This window comes from Zeus faber (assembly GCF_960531495.2).
Source record: "Zeus faber genome assembly, chromosome: 5".
Lineage (NCBI taxonomy): Eukaryota > Metazoa > Chordata > Actinopteri > Zeiformes > Zeidae > Zeus > Zeus faber.
The window spans coordinates 6,761,513-6,780,631 of NC_137192.1; the positions used below are offsets into that span (position 1 = coordinate 6,761,513).

The window sequence follows — 19,119 nt, forward strand, 5'->3', positions numbered from 1 at the left end:
AAGTGAAAAGCAAAACCAGCAGCATAAGATTTTCTTTCTTTTTTTTTTTTTTCCCCACATTTACATGCATTTATGGATCGTGTCAAAAAAAAAAAAAAAAAAATGCAGTATAATTTGCAGAGATCTTTTAACAAAAAGTCCATAAGGGTGTTGTCCCTGCAAAAACGCATTTAGAAAGTAGTGCCCAGGTGTGGGAACGAAAATCACTTCCTAGCCACTTTTTCTTACTTCACCTTATGGCCTAGAATTCCCATTTGCCTGAACTAGTTCCGTGATTTATTGTGTTGATGTGTCATTGATGTTGTCCTTTGTGTTCTGTCTTTATGTGTACCCTGGCTAGAAAACAAATTTCCCCTAGAGGGACAATAAAGTCGAAACAGAGTTTGCTCTCTCTTGTCTTATAAATAAAAAATAAATAGATAAATAAATAAATAAATAAATAGATAGATAAATCGGTATATAAAAAAATAAATAAAGAGTACTACTTTTGTAGATCAGCGTGCCGTTAGGTAGCAGAAATGACAAACTGCTTTTGTAACATTTTTAATCGTTTTCCTTTAAACCCAAGGAAAAATCTATCTATTCAAAAGGCAATGCACTTGGGGAAGCGTGAAGAGCCGTGCTTGCAAGTTGCCAGTCCCTAACCATCATGCAACAGAAAAATAGATAGAGAAAGAGAGAGGGCAAAGGAGGAAAAGATAGTGAATGCACTGTGATTACGCAGTGATTAATGTGCTCCAGTCAGGGCGCATTTCATGGGAGCACTGAGAGGAAACGACGGGCCATTACAGCACAACTAAGGGCTCTGTTAATCAGCCTATTAGGGTTTAATTGAGGGTAGTTAATTAGGGGACGGTGGGCAGTCTCTGCATGGGGGTTGCAAGGGGCTGACGAGAGGAGCAGCTGGTAGAGAAACCTGAGCCAATTGCTACTGATCCATTTACACAAGGATGCTGATTGATTGGCAGGAAAATTAGCCTTAATTACACCTGTCTATTTATTCCCCCTTAAAACCTTTTAGGAGTCATAAATTAGCCAGGCAGCTCAGATGAACATGGAGCCAGTCAAGCCGCCTTAAAGAGGCCAATACTGGAGCAGGGCAAACACATTTACAGTAGGCCCAGACTGCATGTCTCCAGAAAAATCATCAAGCGCCGGCGAGCCTTTGAAGGACGCAGACTCCTTAAACTGAGTGGAAAGTACAATATTGTGTGTGTGCGCGTGCGCACAGACAAAAGGAGCCTTTGGCGTGAGCATAGCAAAAGCTCACCTCACACCGTCTCAGAGTTGAAACAACTCTTTGGCTTATAAAAAAAAAAAAAAAACCTCCCGTCCTTTTTTTCATGCTGAACAGAGGAAAACAAAGATGTCCTTGTCCTCACTTGTTAAAAACAGCTCCGCGTTGGGGCAGCAGCTACCTCCAGAGGCTGATTAAGGACTCTTTTTATAAAGTTAAGATCTGATTTAATGTCCTACTCCTGCCTCAGCGAGACCACGGGGCAGAGGAATGTGACTCGCTGCAAGACTACAGCCCGGTTTAGCCCGAGGTGGATTCATCCTGTCCAGCCATGGCCAGACAGGCCCAGACAGGGAGAAAGCGGCGTTCAACATGCCCCGTGTGAGGAAGCAATGGCCCCACCGTGCAGGGGCCAAAATCCAATAAAAAGGGAATGACAAAGGCCTGGTTCTTGCCTGAGAATGCCAAACAACATGTGATCCCCCTTAGGGAAATAACTGCCATGTCTGTTCCTCATTGCCCCGCCCGGTTAGAAATAACGCCTGCAGAGCTCATGGCACATGTCCTGCCTCGGACACCATGTGCTGTGACAAGTTATTACTGACAGTACAGTCCAACCACCTGTGTGCTATGGAGGTCTGAACCGCCCTTACCGAGCTCTTGTCAGTGTTATCAATATTAAGACTACAAAAGTCTCACTTCCACCAATGGGATTTGACAACACTTGCATTAAAGCCAAATTAATGTGCAACACAATAGTGATGTCCTTCAAAACAGAAATGTGCACTTAGGTATTGGACTTTAAACTGTCAGTCGTCACAACTGCCAAGTATCAGAGGCGCGTCTGGATTGGCGGAACGGAGAAACTCAGTCACTTTCCCACCAAACGGCAGAGCAGCCAACATCCCGTTTCCACCTCACGGTCCGTCTTGCCTGGGAGGGCAGGAATGCTAAACACCCTCACATCAAACGGAACAAGGGCTCATCAACATGTACGCTCGTAACCCAGCCTTGGCTCAGCTCACTTCACATTTCTGTCACAGGCCATTCGCTGAGGCGTTCGTCGTCTCTGTTCTGAACCGCGTCTCTGGCTGGCGGTGTGTACTAAAATAACTGCAGGGAGGTATGGGGTGTTAAGTGGCGCACAGCGGGTAACCTCGCAACTCTTAAATCACATGTCCTTGGACGCAGAAGAGTTCCAGATTGCGACCATTGTGGACGCCTAATGGCCCTGTTATTAAAATGAAGTGAAATGAAGATAGACCGTAACAGTAAGTACTTGGGTAAATGCATGTTTCTGTCATCTTAAAAACAGATGTCAGGAAAGCAGTCACAAAGCACAAGGGAAATTACTTCTGAGATGATGGCTGTAAGCAGAGGAAAATCCACAGTTATATGATGACTTTTTGTGGAATATGGGGGGAGTGTCATGGGTATAGGGGGGGTAAAAACACACCTGTGTTCATACGGCTCAAATAAGGTAAGGAGTCGGATGTCGGCAATGTTGCACCCCAATTTCCAGTTAAGCAAGTGTTTGCAAGTGACCTGCAGTATTTCTTACCACTTTCCCCCTGTAATGAATCACTGGAACAGAAAGGACGCATCTTTAAACAGGTTAGGCCAACTTAGGACAAGGTAGTTTGTTGCGTTGCTTTAAAGTGTGCCGTCAGCTATAACAAATTGGGCCCTGCAAATTGCGTATTATTTCAGTCCCATTTTGAGGTGCGTTGGTCGAGCCCCATGGAGACAAATCGCGGTGTGAGTGAAAATAACTCACAGCTAAGCTAAACGATCACAGCTGAGAAAATTACGGAAAGGAAAAAAAAAAAAAAAAAAAAATGACATGAATGAAAAGAGATGAAGGCTTGACGGATGCCACATGGACGGGCGGAAAACAAAATGAGGGAGCCGTTGCCACAGAACAAACATTTATGAAACACTGTTGTTGTTTTGTTTTACGTTTATTTCCAATTACATTTCTGACACGCTCCACTTTGCATTTCAAATTTTAACAGGAAATAAAAAAAAAATAGGACCCACAGAGTCGAATGGAAACAATGAGAAACTCAAGCACTGTTAATCTTGAAATAGCTGGATAACTTATGACAGGCTATATTTAGCGTTACATCCTTTGACCCTGCTCTGCGGGCATCCTACACGCAAACGCAAGCGGGACACACCGACTCCTGGCAATCTCGACTCATCCTCCGCATTAGAATTAGAACTGGCATCCCCTCGATGTCGGTTTATTTTAAAGTAGTCGTTGTTGTTCGCCCTCCGTGACCTGAGAATGTTTGCCGTGGATTTACTGGTGGACATTTACAGCTGCAGTCAAAGAGTCTCCATTCTCCTCCTATTCTCCCACGAGGGAAACACTCACGCAAACAACGCCCCCTTTGACCCGGGAGTTCAAGCGCCGTCATTTCAGGATTGTGACATGCTCTAAGATCGGCGACTGAAGAAGCCACTCTATTTCGACGCATGAGGTCAAAAAGAAACAAGGTCATTCCAGAAAGAGTAGAGCCATATTTGTTGTTAACAACGTATGCTTCGAGTTCATATCTGATAGCGGCGAAAGAAAACTGCAATGCATCGCCCTCGATTCCTCTTTCAATAAAATCAAAAAAGCGCATTCGTTTCGCAAAAATCCAGGTCGCAAACACAGGCAAGTTTGTGACCAGAGAACCGAGATTTTTCAGCCTGAGGATGGGACACGCGAGAGCAAACACAGCTCAGGGTTTGTTTTTTTTTTTGAGAGGAAAAAATGTCTATGGGTGAACAAGGAGGTATTCATGCCCTGATTCATACCAGTCTGTAGCACAGTTAGAGTACGGCCATCTGCTATCACACTCCCCCGCTAAGAGCCTGTGATGGAGGGACAAGCCGTGGATCATTATGTACATGTTACATCTATATAGACTTTCTGGAACTGTCACCTCTCCAACAGGAAGGGAAAGCAGCTCCCGGGCCGTTTGCAATGTGGCAGTCCTTGCCTCCTGCGGTGAACTTGGGGTTTGGCATGTCCGTGTTATATATAAACGGCGATGTGAATGAACAGCTGATCAATGTTCCGAAGGAGCTGGGACAATGCAGCGTGAATACCATTCCGTTTTGCCCTTTATTCAGGGCTTTGAGATTTTGGAACACGGTGACATCTATCGTCGTTAATGATGGAGAATGCATCGTGGTTCTTCAAAATTAAGCCATTCAACTTTCAGGAGATCCAACTGGAAAGCCTCTTTATAAAAGTAACCTTATAGCTTGCATTAGTAATAGTAATATACAAAAAGACACTGTAGACAAAAATAGATGTGAAACTAGGCTGAAATTCTTTTTTTGTGGATCTGTTCTGTAAAAAGCATATGCCGATGTAGGGTTTTCCCATATAGATTTCTAAGTAGGGCAAAATTACAAGCTGTTTATTTATCAACCCACAGGAGTTAAAGAAAGCACATAACGTGCAAGCTGCCTGTGGGCGCTCGGTATCAAATTTTTTTTTAATTTCTCCGGCGCAACCAACTAGGCTAATGGACCGTAACAAGAGTCGTAACAATTGAACAGCTCTTTCTCATGACGGCGCTAATCGTATTGTGGTTTGAGAAGCATGACACACAACTTTCTTCCCCTTTCAAAAACGAACAAAGAGGGACTCTGCGAAACATGAACTCCTTCCGATATCGCTTCCCTTACCCAATGTAGAATAGAAAAAAAAACGCCAAGAAGAAGCAAAATCTGAGAACCGTCTTGCCATTGTGATTTCAACGCATGGTTGATTTATTTTGTTGGTTTTTGTGTAGTAATCCTCTTATCGCCTCGAGAAAAAGGTCACTTTATAGGGCCCTTTTAGAATGTCCCGGGGCCCTCAATGTCCCCTCTCTGGTCTTGTTTACTTATCTTTGGACAGATTTGGTGACTTCCCCCAGTGATGGAGTTGACTTAAGGTCAACAATGTCGCGGTAAGTGCCGCATCATCCTTAGGCACATTGTGTTCTTTCAAGCTGATAAAGGCGTGAAGGTGTGCATCAAAAAAAATCCCACACAACCTGTCTTCTCAGGTAACCAGAGTGCACCGGCATCTGGCCAGTTAACACAATTCCTACTGAAACCCCCACCCTCCTCCATACTTGCTCATAAATCGGAGGTGGAAAGAGATTGGAAAGCCTTACTTAAGCAAGAGTTGTGCTACTGCAGAGGTCATTTACTAAAGTACAAGTACTGTAGTACTGGAGAAAATTGACTGGAGTTGGATCAATTTACAACAGTCTTCTGATATTTTTCACACTTTTGTGAGACCTTTAACAAATTATTTTTTGTATTTATTCATCGCATGGGGGCTGTTTGGTGCTTGTAGCAAGGAAGCAGATGGAGGATTTGGACATGGTGGTCTCACATGGTGCAGTTGGTCCGGTGATTGCACCGGAGTTGCAGCTCCAGGTTATTACTATATAATATATATACACACACACACACACACACACACACACACACACACACACACACACACACACACACACACACACACACACACACATATATATATATATACATATATACATATATACATATATACATACATACATACATACATACATACATACATACATACACACACACACACACACACACACATATATACACACACACATATATTTATGTATGTATATATATATATACACACACCCATATATACATATATACACAGGAAGGAGACCGAGAACGGTGATGAGATAAGACGTATAGAGTGTATATCATGTATATAGTGATGATATATGATGTGATGATGATGATGATAGATGCTTGACGTTGAGACGCCGCAGTATTGTACACAATACAGACTGGTCAGAGAGCTGGTCGTAAGACAGAACTGTCGTTAAAAAGGTAGGTCCCTAAGTGAGGAATACCTGTATTTATAAAAAAAAAAAAAGCAAAGTGATGGTGGGGGCTGTGGGCAAGTAATGTAATCAGTGTATGCCTGAACAACGTGTAATACCGGTAACCGTGGAAGCCCTACTTATGACCACATGATACTTTGATGTGTTTCAAAAACAACCAATGCCCAGCCTGCTGCACTCCTGTGTTGATCTGGCCGGCTTCACCCATCTCTCCCAGTGCTGGAACTCAAAGTCAGTACATACATCTCACAATAGTCCAAGGCTTTGCAGGATGGGTGGTGTGCAAGCTATGTGGGGAGGGATGTGGCGGGCGGCTGAAATCTCGCCGTCATGCTCCTGCCGAGGCCTGCTTCACGACTGTCCTGCAATATTAATATTACTCATACTAGTTTAGAACACATACACACCCACTTAAATCTTACACCACACCACAACAGGGGTAGGCGGGGTGGGAGTGTCAGTTTTCGATATGCTTGGATGGCTCGCATGCCCCACACCCTGCAATTTTAACTACAAACACAAACAGCACACATTGAGCACTGGGGTTTCCGGGGTGGTGTGGCGCTGGTGGATTGGTGTGGTGCTATGGCTGCCTGGGGGGCCGGGGGGGGGGGGGGGGGACCAGGCGGACCCCCTGCTGGCTGTGTTTGGGGAGGGAGGCAGCGGAGGCTCACCGCTGCGTGGCTTCTCTGAGGCCATGACTCGTGTGCCGGCAGTCGCAGAGGGGCCGCCTAACTGGCTGCCAGTGGGCGATGGCGGGGCTCGGTTTGCCCCAGGTGGGTTGATGTTAGGCTTGGCCAATCGTGCAAAGTTCCAATCGACAGATCGGCGATACACGATTTTATCGGGGGTATGCGTGCGATGGGGTTCGCTGTGGCAAATGGGGTCTCCCCATTCCAGAAGTGGAGGATATACTATTTGCAAGTTAAGTATTCACACAAAAACATCCAGTTTTTACTAAATTAAGTCCCAAAGCAACCGGGAGACGTGTATGCACAGGTTTTTTTGGAACAGTACGGAGTAAGGACTTGGATGGTCCCTTAACTCAGTTGTGTTTAAAAATGTTGGTTCTAAAAATGTTGTTTCAGACATGCAGGAAACAAACGAAAATTAATAGATCTAAAATAAAAAGACAGGCAAGGGAGACGGCACGCACCGCTGACTGGAGGAGAAACAAAAAAAAACAACTCCGCTTCAATTTTCTGAGTTAGGTCTACATTTTTCATTTTCCACACAAGTAAGAATCTAAGGAAACAAAATAAATCTAAATCTTTCTCTATGGGATTATACTATACGTTGCTATATTATAATCACAAGATTTGTATATAGAGCGGGGGGCTGCAATATGAGCACAGCGGAGTGCAGATCACGGGCGCTGGACGGGGCGTCTCCTCCCAGTGATCTGTGCTCCGCTGTGCTGCTCCGTTTGACCAGGGAGGCAAAATGCCGAGAACTGGAGCTGGGGGTCCATGTGCACTTTCCTCTTGTTTTTCTTTAGCACCTGCCCCTGAAAGTCTTTGTACGGGACTGCAGAGGGGGAAGTGAGATCCAGAGTAGTTTATCAACAGCGCTGACCAGAGAGGGCGAGAGCCTCCCCCCTCTCCGGTGTGACATGCGCACTCGGCTACGTGGTGAGCGCTCAGGGCTTGGGGCCGGTTGGGGCATCTCACCGGTCGCGATATGGCAGCCCTAGCCTGTCGCCGGCTTCTGCGCTTGCGAGGGCGTGTCATGCCTGCACATGGGGGTGGATTGTAGGTGTGCACCTCAGGGATGCAGGGTCACTACGTGCTCTCTAGGATTGGTTTGTGTACCTCGGGGTCATGCCTGGGTGTTGCTCCCGGCTTCTCTGTGGATTGGAAGGTCTTCTGTGGCTGCGGTGCATTGTGCTCGGAGTTCTTTTGAGGTTGTCAGGTGTCTATAGGGCAACGGTACTTATGGGTGACTGCGAGGCCTGTTCCGCTGCTTGGAGGCGCTACGATATAGTTCTGACCCCATACACCAGAACTAATTGGGAAAAGTCCCATGCATTCACCAGTGGACACATCGCTCACGCACCCACGCACACATCTGCCTCCAACAGGGCCCCGAACACCCCACTGATTACATCCTTCTTCCTCAGCAATTACAGAACATGGCCTCTTCCTCAAAGGAAGAGGCCATGTTCTGTAATTGCTGTTCCAATTTCCGTCAACTTAATTAATCATGTTTTGTCAAATACATATTGTCGTCTGCTGTTTCTATGTTTATGTTTTTTCAGGTACATATATGTCTCTATGTTTATCTGTCTCACCCGTGGTGACTCTCTCTTGGAGAAGTAATGATGATTAGCTGTTTATAGATCAGGACATGGTAAGATAGCTCTCCAAAGAGGGGGATTGGTTGCGGTTCTGTGTAACAATAAAGATGTGTTCTTGTCATCCCACAGGTTGTCCACAGGACAGAGTTATTGAACTAGTTGATGATTAATAAATGCAGATTAACCCTTTCTTGGATGTAATGGCATATAAATACTCTGTGTCATATGCCAAGCCTGCTGACAGTGCAGATAAAAAAAACAAACGTAAAAAAACTGACGTTAAATGGGGTCGTGGAAATGCTTTGCTTGGCTCGGTAGTCCATTTTTTTTTGTAATTACAATTCATTTAGGGTCTCTATGAATTGGTGTCAAACTATTCATGTTGGAAACCGCAATGCAGAGCACTTTGTTAGCAGTAACAAGTGAAAGTAGAAGTGACAAAATGTAGACATCCTTGGTAAAGTATCATCACATACTCATAGTGTCTAACAAGAGTTGTTGTAACTACTAGTTTGTTACTTTCAACTTCAGGTATGTAGGCACTCACGTCTTCCCAAAAAGCATCCCTCCAAATGGACACACACATTTTTCCACCATTCTTTTTTCTAATTCCAGTGGGACACATTCATGCGATACATAAGTCACTCCCTCTTGCTGTATCACTAAGCAAGCTGCTTTGAGCCTCCGTTTGTCCGTTAAGTAAGCCACCAGGCACCGAGTGGATTGCTGCCGCATTTTCGAAGCGCACTCGGCCTGCTGCTAAGAAAGCTTTAACGACAAATCTAAGAGCAGAGGGCTTTGGGCAACTAAATTCCACAACGTTGAGAGATTATGACTTACGAGTTGACATGTGAAAGCTCAGGACGTTGCAAATATTTGCAAAGATTGTGTAAAAAACGGGTTACAATAACAACAATGACGTCAAGTCCATGTTTTGGAATCGGATTTTCGAGCAACAATTTGCAAGTAGACGAGGATCTATGTAAATGCTCTGATGGTTGAAAAGCTCCAGGGCAGCTTAGCTGTGGTTTGACAATAATGGCAACGACAACCCCTGTGCAAACACGCACTAGTCATCCACACAAACCTCAAGGTTTAACAAATCTTTTGTGTAAAACTCAAATGGACAGTCAGCTATAACAGTCAGTTAGTCCGTCAGCTATAACATCCTCTGCACTGTCAATTGTCTTGGTTGTCTTTTCTTTAAAAATATATTCTTCAAGTTGCCCCCGGGCGGAGGTGGTCATTGCACATTTGGCTGTCTGGAGGTGCACAGAGAAGGCGACTTGGCAGCTCTGTCACTTAGGATTTGTCAGCTTGCAATTCAACTGAAAGGGTTCAATCTCACATCGTAAGAACCCAAACACAGACAGCGATGCCACACCGGCTTAACACCAGTCTTTGCTTTAGCCCCCATGTACCTAAATTCTTAGAGGTACAGGCTGAAGTCTTGGCCGTCAGATCAGCAAATTATTCCTAGAAAGTTGCAAATGTACATGCTCAACCAGTATCTTGCATTTGTTGTTGTACTGCATTTACCCCCCTTTTTTCTTGAAAGACTACAGCGGCGCCCACATACAGTACCTCTGTTATTCTGTCATGGATGTGAAGGCCGTCCTCCTTATCTGATGGACCTTTCTCAATGACCTTGGATACCACTATCCCCTCATTCGAAAGGCCGTTGTTGTCGTCCTGTGGAGGCAAACATGATTACTTTATACTGTTGAAAAGGTACAGTGAACATGTATTGATGACAGTTAGGTAATAACTTTGCAAAAGGAAACATTATTTTTAATGTATGCTGGCTGATTTCTGCAACAAAAATGTTCTCCCTAAAACAAAGTACAACCTACTTAATAATACTTGACTAAATTCACTCGTCACAGAGTCATCTTGGGTAAATCTGTCATTGACCGCACAGCTTAGCGGGTCGCTGTGCCTGGCACATAGCTGCAAGTGCAAATTACGCAGCGCTGCATACAGTAAATGTCACTCAGCAGCAGATGCTGTGCCAATAGAGGGGTTGACAGCCTGTGTGCTTTCTGAACTAGAAGGGAGTGACCCTAACCTATGGGGGAACTCCATGTCGACTGGACTACATGTTTGATGGATTTTGGGTTGTCTGTGGCCATGACCTCACAGCGCCAGAGCTAAGATTGGCTTAACAAAAAGCCGCTGCCAACATCCCCCTTGGCGCTCTCTTCAAAACCACATGAAACCCGCTCTGCGCGCTCCGCTGAGTTGCGCGACACCAATTACTTTTTAATGGAGTACAGCGAGAGAGACTCCGACAGTGCTGGGAATGCTGCAACTAATTCTTTTTCGGTCAGCTTCCTCTTTGGGGCTCATCAGCTACCAGTGTTTACACTGAATTGCTTTGGGAACATTTGTTCATGATTAGGGTTGGAAATCCCTTTTATTCCGGAATATGCATTCCTTCAAATATAGTTTCGCTGTTTTTGGACTTATGAAAGCTTTGGTTCCCTTTACAAAATGTTCAATCTTAGTTGGTTTGTAAAGTTGTCTTCTTAATCTTATCTTACTGCAGCGGTTCAATGGGGCACACGGTTAAGCCTTAAAAAACATGAAATGTCCATTTCGAAAAGGAGAGGCTAACAATATTGACAGACAGTCTTTATATGTTATACCGAAGACGAAAAAGTGGTCACAAACCGTGCATTTTATCAGGCTTTTCAGGTTTAACAGACACTTTTACACTTGAGCAAATCAGCTCTTTTGGTTACATCCACGTTAACGTAAGTGACTAGACACAGGAAGCAGCACTGCTTCCTACTGGCAACCTATGGCAGCCAACGTTCTGGATTGGAAGTTCCTGAATAGTTCAAGTGTTCATAAAGGTTGTGCTATGAGCAATTACGAATGAGAGGAACCAACATTTTAATATTGCCTTGTTTGAATATAGCAAAGTCATCCTTTAATGATTCCAATATGTGTTACAAGAGCTCAGGTAAAACAGTTCTGCAATGAAGAGATGTATTTAATGAAGATAAGCTATGTGACGATTCCATCAAAACCTAATTATCAAGAGGAGCTAATTATCAAGATGTCCTTCCGTTTTTAGGCACATTGAATAGTTGAGAGAGAAAAAAAAAAAAAAAAAAAAAAAAAAAAGAGTCATTGAAGCAGCACATCAATGAAGAATTCAAATCCTACTGTACCTACAAGTAGCTGAGCAGTAAGAACCAAGGTAGTGTGGCTGTACTCGACTAGGGGGACTGTCGCAGCCATTAGCTGTACCTGGGCTTTACCAACCCCCACATTGGAATGAAACAATGCCTCATCCTGTCCTTGGTGCTGTGCCGGCTATTTCGCTTTGAGTTGAAGACAGGGCAGTAATTGATGTCATGCAAGAGGTGTTTAATTGTATTACCAGCTCTGGGAGCCGACCGTTTACCATTGACACACTACAAATGCTATTCGTCCTCTTTGTGAAACTTTAGTGAAGCTGGCCTTAACATTTTGCAACGCTGCTTTATCCCAAAAAGCATTTACTCATGTGCCACATAAAACCACAGTAAACCACAGTGATTGGTTCTGCTAGGACTCAGCCAGCCCTCAGTTCCAAACCCTGTTCATCTGAGGAGCAGTTGTGACTTATATTGAAATAAAACTTACATTGGTCCATAGATAAAACAAAAAGGAATCATTTGCAATTTCAAATCACATTTGTAATTTCTAATCAACTGCTTCTAGAAAGAAAACTGTTTGGACAAATGGTGTGCCAGAAAGCTGAAAAATGAATCTGATCGGTGGTTACTTTTTTGAAACACGTTTCTGTCAAAAGAAACTCGAGAGGTTACAAATCTACAAGACCATGAAACCAAGAAAAACACTGCTTAAGTGTGGAGAATCTTTTCATGGTTTTCAGATGTTTATTATAATAATACATTAGAATAATCCACGTCGCAAAAAAGGAAAAGTACGTCATCGTGGCTGCAGAAAACCCACCCATGGACAGTTTGTCTCGCACTTCCAGTGAACCAGACACGGCGAGATGCATTCTGACACGAGTGGCGCCCTGTAGATCGAAGATCCAGGTAGGGGGGGATGCAGCCGTAACAAAAGTGGAGATATTTAGGAAAGTGTCACTCAGCAGACCTTGTGGCATCATTAATAGTATTACTTCAGGGCAACAAGTTAAAAGATATTGTGACCTTAAAAGATATTGTCACGCTGGGATGAAAGGCCCTTTTTTCACTCCTTCGGGTTTATTTCACTCCCAAAGACTCCCTCGATTAGAGACAAAACAACTCCAATCCAAAGCCATAATTCCAGATTCAACTCTCATAAAAGTAATTATAGTTGGTTTATCTGTGATGCCAAATACGCTAAACCAGACCAATATACAAACAAAATAAAACTTGATAGATGCGGGCTATCTATCCACAGACTCAAAAACACATGCATGACTGCCATCCAAGCCAAATTTGCAATGGAGAAAGTACTGCGGTACTTGGGAGTATGTGTTATTCATTCCTGCCTCGCCATATGACACCGATCATCCAGGAGATGTATGTAGCTTCCAAGGGGATTTGGGCTTTGAACTCACCCCACATGGTCTTCCTCCTATGATGTTGAATCCCAGGGATCCGCCCTCTCGATGAAGGACCACTGTCACGCTCTTGGTTTCCTCTTCCTATAGGCGGAAAGGGCAAGACTCGTGAGCCACAGTCTGAGCCACGTGAACGGAAAGACCACCGAAGGTTGTTGCTATTGAGGATTAATCATTCCAATAGAATCCCAGTCCCGAAATGAAGTCCCCTCCAGTTTGGAGAACGCTGGGTAATAACAGAGGAGGAACAGAGCGGGACAGAGAGACGACCTACACATTGCGGTAATGATCAAACCACAATATGACATTTATGGCAGGAGTGGGGAGAGAGGAGTAAAAATAAACTTTACAGGATGACACAGCCATGGATTAGGTGTGGAGCAAAAAAATAAAATTATAACCAAAATAATTACCAATAAAGCATGCTAAAATGTATTTATATCTACATTTACACAATGCTGCAGAGATGGAGTGTGCACAATTGGTTCTTAGATGTGTAAGATTTACTGAGGGGATGTGCACTGGTACCGCAGCATGAAGATATGTAGAGAAGTACACCCAGAAGCCCAGATGCCCAGATGCCCAGATGCGCGTTCTAAAAACTATTCAAAGGATGAAATACATCACATTTAAGGGTAATATGCTCTTCTCTGTATGGAGCGGCAGTGTTTCGGTATATATAGGTGAACCATTTAGCCTGCACTGCGAAACAGATTCTACTGTTGACACATCTTTGCCGTGCCAACCTACACCGTTCTGCAGAGCTTAGCCAGGACCAAGGAGAGAGGACCGCGGGGTGACCAGTTCAAGGAAAGGCTAAGACCCCTTTCCTTTCACAAAGCATTTGCCCGTGTATATTAATACACCAGCAGGCCCCTCATCGGTAGCCAGATGACATGATGAATGCTGGGAAACTGGCACAGTCAGCTCTTACTTGTGCAACAAGGTTTTTTTTTTTGGTTTTTTTTTAATGAAGGGAGACTTTGGGGGAGGGACTGGGGAACATAATTTTAGCTGCCATTCCATTACGCCGCAACATGCAGAGCCTAAATATAAAGCACATATTATTGGCCTGTGCAGTGTACTGGCTGCCATATCGGCCGTGCAGGAGTGTATGCCTGTTTCGTGGCACTGTAACATTAGCAGCACATGTTTCCACATGACAGTAACCAAAGCGCATAATTGTGCCGCAATGGTATTTCAGTGAGCATATCAGCGACCAAAAGTGACACGAGGTGAAGTCATGTCTTTTATATCTTTTTGACTTTTAACAACTAATTTTGAGGAATGAGAGGTTAAAAAAGGAAAAAAAAAACACAATGAACTCTTGACTTCAAGTGCTCCATACTTAATGTACTATATCCCACAGAACAAATTAGCGAGGCTTCTATGGTTGTTTTGCACTCGACCGACGTTGGGCAATTAGGTGAACTCAGGGTAATAAAGGAGCATTTTTCGTACATCTGTGAACACTCTAAACAAACTCTTACCCCTCACAAATTAACCGAGTATCATCGGGGGGTAGTCGCTTCGCAAAAACCTAAGGCATGCGCTGTGGTTATTTTGTAGTCAAGAATGAAATGGTTTCCTTGTTGACGAGACCCGAATATAACACAGAAGCGAAGACGAATCGGGGCAAGAAAATGGTACTATCAGAAGATTAATCCAATTTGCTAAAGGGTTTGTCTTTCCTGGTGGGCTGGCCAAAAGGCATTTGGGTAGAAATTGAAGTCGGAGCGAGACAGCCGGTTTTGGTGACTTGGCAAGTTGCGCCCAGCCTCGACGAGTCACACTTTCCAATTCTGTCTGCCATCGCGACGCTTCCCCTCAATTTGGGCTTTTACAACGGCGTCTAATCATAGCGTACGAGAGGAAAAAGCTTCTGATTGGCAAACTACAAATCTACATTGAAGACACTTGTCAGATGATGCAGAGAACAGATGTGCAATAAAAAAAAGTTGCTTTCAGCAACAATATTTGGCAAGAGAGTGAAGTTGAGGTTGAGGCTTTACTTTGCAAAAGTCAAGTAAACACTGAAGCTCATTTGGTGACAGTCCAGTTGGTTGTAGAGGTCGCCAAACTCCCAACATCCATCATCAACACTGGTCAATTGCTAACCAGTTTGAGGGCTTGCTTAGAAACATTACTTTACACTGAACTCTACATTGTTGAGTTATTTTCCACCACCCTCACCATGATGGAAGCCACATGAATACATTTCTGTCATATGCATATGCCGCGGCAGGTGTTAACATGACGGATGTGACAAAAAAAAAAAAAAAAGAGGGCTTGGTGGTGTGATGCGATGGAGATAAATAACAGCAGATGATGACATCATTAAGTTATCGCGTGGATTTGCGTTTGAGAAACAGCCACGATGAGCCTAATCAGATTTGGGCCCATAACCAGCCAGATCAAATTGCAGCAGAGAGACCAAGAGAGACCGACAGAGAATCCGTTTCATGTCTTGTGATTTTTATTTAATAAAGAATAACGACTCCATGACTCTGTGGAGCACAAACATTGCCGTCTCTGGCATCCAAGGAGAAGCACAGTTCCAAACAAACAGTCCAGGCTGGGAAGAAACTGTAAACCAAAGAGAGAGAGACGTGAGACTCACTTTTTCCCCCCCGATTCCCTCGATCGACCGACTTGAGCCGAAATGAAAACTACGCTCCGTGTATTTTCAGTTTATGAAAAGGGTCGGGAATATTAACGAAAACATTATTGTTGTTGTTCTTTTTTTCCTCCCCAGTGTTTAAACAGTGAACTCAGACTCAGACTCTTCGTCCTCATCTCCCACCATTAGTCATTCCTTGGCTTTATTACCAGAACTCATTCAGATCCTCCCTCCCATCCATTTTAAAGCCGGCCTGAGCAAAACCTGCTGCACAGACTGCGAATCCGACAGCAAGTTTGAAAATAAGCCTGAAATTGCGAATGCAAATCTGATAAAACGTGATCGCGGCTGCACAAGCGATTAGTCAGGCCGGGAGCTCAGGAGACGCTTCCAGCAAAGGTCCAGTCTGCACGTCGCCTGCCTCCCACAGTTAATTCCACTTATGTCACTCTGTTTTCATACCGCCACATGTGCATTCAGGTTTTTCCCACTGAGCAATCCCGTTCACTGCCTGACTAAATCCAAATAAAAGGCGCCTTTACGGCAAAGAGAAAAAAATTGAAATAAATCAAAGAAGGCTGACTTATCCACACAGTGCTGTTTTACAAAATAATTTCCATGTCCTTCTAATGTGTTCACCAATGCCTTATTCCCATAGAGACTCGGAGCGTATCTTATGTATACAAAAATGCAAGATGTTAATGTCCAAACTGCAAGTGAGATAACAATTTCCAATGGAAACAACTATTTCCAGTGGCCAACGAAGCAGCGGCTCCTGTGAATTAAAAAAAGAAAAGAAAAAAAATTATTTGGTCTTCTTCTCTTCCGAGACTTTTTTTGAATCGGTGGTTCACATGACCATCCCCATCACCGCTCTATAACCTTTTCTCAGCCACACATGTAGGGCAGTGCATTGGACATACCCCACACGGTAAAACGATTTCCCATCACCTTCGGGCCCTGCATCTTTTTCATGTCTAGAATCGATTCGTTTCAAAGACATGCGTAGCAAATGGCAAAATATGTGTTCACTAATGAAAATAATAACTTTAACATTGCTTTATGGGAAAGCGATTAGAAGAAGGGAGGGAGGTTTTTCTGTTTGATTTAGAGCTGCATCTCACTGTGTCCAGGACTGCAGTAAATATCCCCCCAGCTCCCCTTCTGGATTGCCAGCTGGCCAGCAGCACAGCTGACATCCGTGACTCAAGGAAGACGGCGGAGAAACTAACTTTTGGAGGCCGCTGCCAACTTAAGTTCCCCAGTTTTATTCTGAAGGTCGGCCTTGTTTTGTTTTGTTTTTTCCATCTGTGACAAACATGTGAACATGGAACAGAGACCCGGTGTCGACTCTAAAAACGGTAAAACTTAAAGTGGAAATCTCCGGTGGTTGTTTGGATTGACTCTACAAGTCCCAGAATTCAAGACACTTTGCGCCACGTGCATCATCCAGTACAAGACATCATACTGTACATCGAGAACTTGTATGACGTGACAAAGCTTCTTGAATCTTGACTGAGAAACAAAACAAAAAAACAAAGGGGAACTCAATCGATCGACTTCATACTTTGATCAAAAGTATTCCTTCTTGTGATCAATTGATTTGGTTTGGGGGTTTTCCGCCGCCCCCACCGCCACTTGAGGTCACTCTAAGCGGTGTTGGTCATTTTTTCTATTTCTTTTTTGCAAATGTTCGGCCTTACACGACAACTAGCTGCACTGTCTGCTACGTTTCACTGCCTGAGTCGTGCCGGGGAAAGGCGGACCCCGCCACCAACAACAGAAACGGCATATAGGGGAGCCAAAAACGTAGGGCGAAATACACTGAGTGGCTGTTTATTATAGAGTGGCAGGTTATAAACGTATCAACCATGTTTTGTTTTTTCCCCCTCTCAAAATAACTTTTTCTCACGGATTACCACTTTAAAGTATTGGGATGCACTGGAGCGGCGGGGGGGGGGGGGGGGGGGGACTTGAAACCTGAAGTTGAGACTATACACACACACACACACACACACACACACACACACACACCCCTTCCTCTCACCTGGAGCGGGAGAGCGAGGCTCCGGGTAAGCTCGTCGATGCGCTCGCCGTACTCCGTGAACTTCTCCTGGTACTTGAGCGCCGTGGCCCGCAGCTCGCCGTGCACGGCGGACAGCTGGCCGAGCAGCGCCTTCTCCCGGGCGTTGGAGCGCAGCGCTCGCCTCTTCAGCTCCCGGTCGAGGCTCCCGCAACGGGCGCGCAGCGCGGCGCCGTGCGCCCGCAGCGCCCGCACGCAGCAGTGGCCGTCGCCGCGCTCGCGGTGCGTGAGCGTCAGCCCGCACCCGCGCTCGCACACCCCTGCGGGCCTGAAGTCGCACGCCTCGGCGTGCTCCGCCAGGTGCTGGAGCCGCACCACCTCGCCGCAGCCCCGGGCGTGGTGGTCGCACTTGATGTCCAGCTTGAGGATGAGGTTCTTCAGCGGCAGGACGTGGTTGAGCTCCGTGGCGGAGACCCGCCGGCAGCTGACCGGGCAGCTGCTCCGCCGCGCCACCCAGGGCAGCACGCAGCCGGCGCAGAAGACGTGGCCGCACGGCGTGGTGAGCGGCTCCTCCAGGACCTTGTTGCACAGGTTGCACTTGAAGTCCGGGTCCACGGCGCCCTGGAAGCGCTCCAGCTCGAAGCCCATGGTTCACAAAAGAAAAAGAAAGTAATCAATCCACGGTTAAGGTTTGTTCTTTCCCCCCACGGGTAGGAGTGAGTGGGGTTGTTCTTCAGCTGGTCATTGGTGGAGCACCGCGCACGGACTACTGCTAACTCCAGTCCTCACTGTCTAAACTAATTGACCAACTTCCTACAGAGGGGAGGGTGTGTGTGTGTGTGTGTGTGTGTGTGTGTAGAAACTTTCGACCATAATTACTGTATGAGCTGCGCACGCTGTTACGTTGACATCGAGTTCTCAACTTTGTTTTGGTTGGACAAAATAAAAGCCTTCGAGAAGTTACATTGCAGTGGCTTCTCACTTTCTTTTTTTTTATTTTGTTTAGATAAAATTCATTTTATCTTCTTTGGACAAAATAGAAAGCCTCAGAGGAGTTACAATGAAGGGCTCTAAAAAAATTTTCAGTGTGTTTTGGTTAGGCAACAAAAAGCCTCGAAAAAGATAGACCTTTATTTGTAACCAACTAACCTGGGCAATGTAATTTAGGAATATGGTTAGTTCAGGAATTTAGTTATTTATGAATTTGCCATTTATAGAAATCTTAAATTTATTTCTTTACTTAAACTTGTCTTTTAACAAAACTATGTCCAATATCGCATAGCAAGTAACTAAATACATAATTAAATGTGTAAATAGGAATGTACGATAAAGCAGATTACCCTTAATGGGATTACATTTCGAGTGTCAAGGTTCCAAAAACAATTGGAAAGGAAAGTAAAAAGAAAAGAAAATATATTTTGGTTTTTTTATTTCAGTACATCACATCTTAATGGCTCATTGTTGTATTGTAAAGGATG

General features: G+C 44.6%; 1 protein-coding gene across 3 annotated transcripts in view; it reads right to left on the bottom strand.

Moving 5' to 3' along the window:
- Positions 1–18,465, bottom strand: part of pdzrn3b (PDZ domain containing RING finger 3b) — a 102,713-nt gene extending 84,248 nt beyond the window's left edge. For 2 of the 3 annotated variants that reach the window (XM_080001536.1, XM_080001535.1), the window contains exons 1-3: positions 17,666–18,465; positions 12,996–13,082; positions 10,010–10,117 (exon numbers count right to left, since the gene is read on the bottom strand). In XM_080001536.1, coding sequence (XP_079857662.1) covers positions 10,010–10,117; positions 12,996–13,082; positions 17,666–18,289 — 819 coding nt within the window. In that variant the 5' untranslated portion in view covers positions 18,290–18,465. The remainder of the gene's footprint in view (positions 1–10,009; positions 10,118–12,995; positions 13,083–17,665) is intronic. The other variant, XM_080001537.1, reaches the window with a different exon arrangement.
- Between the last annotated feature and the right edge of the window lie 654 nt (positions 18,466–19,119).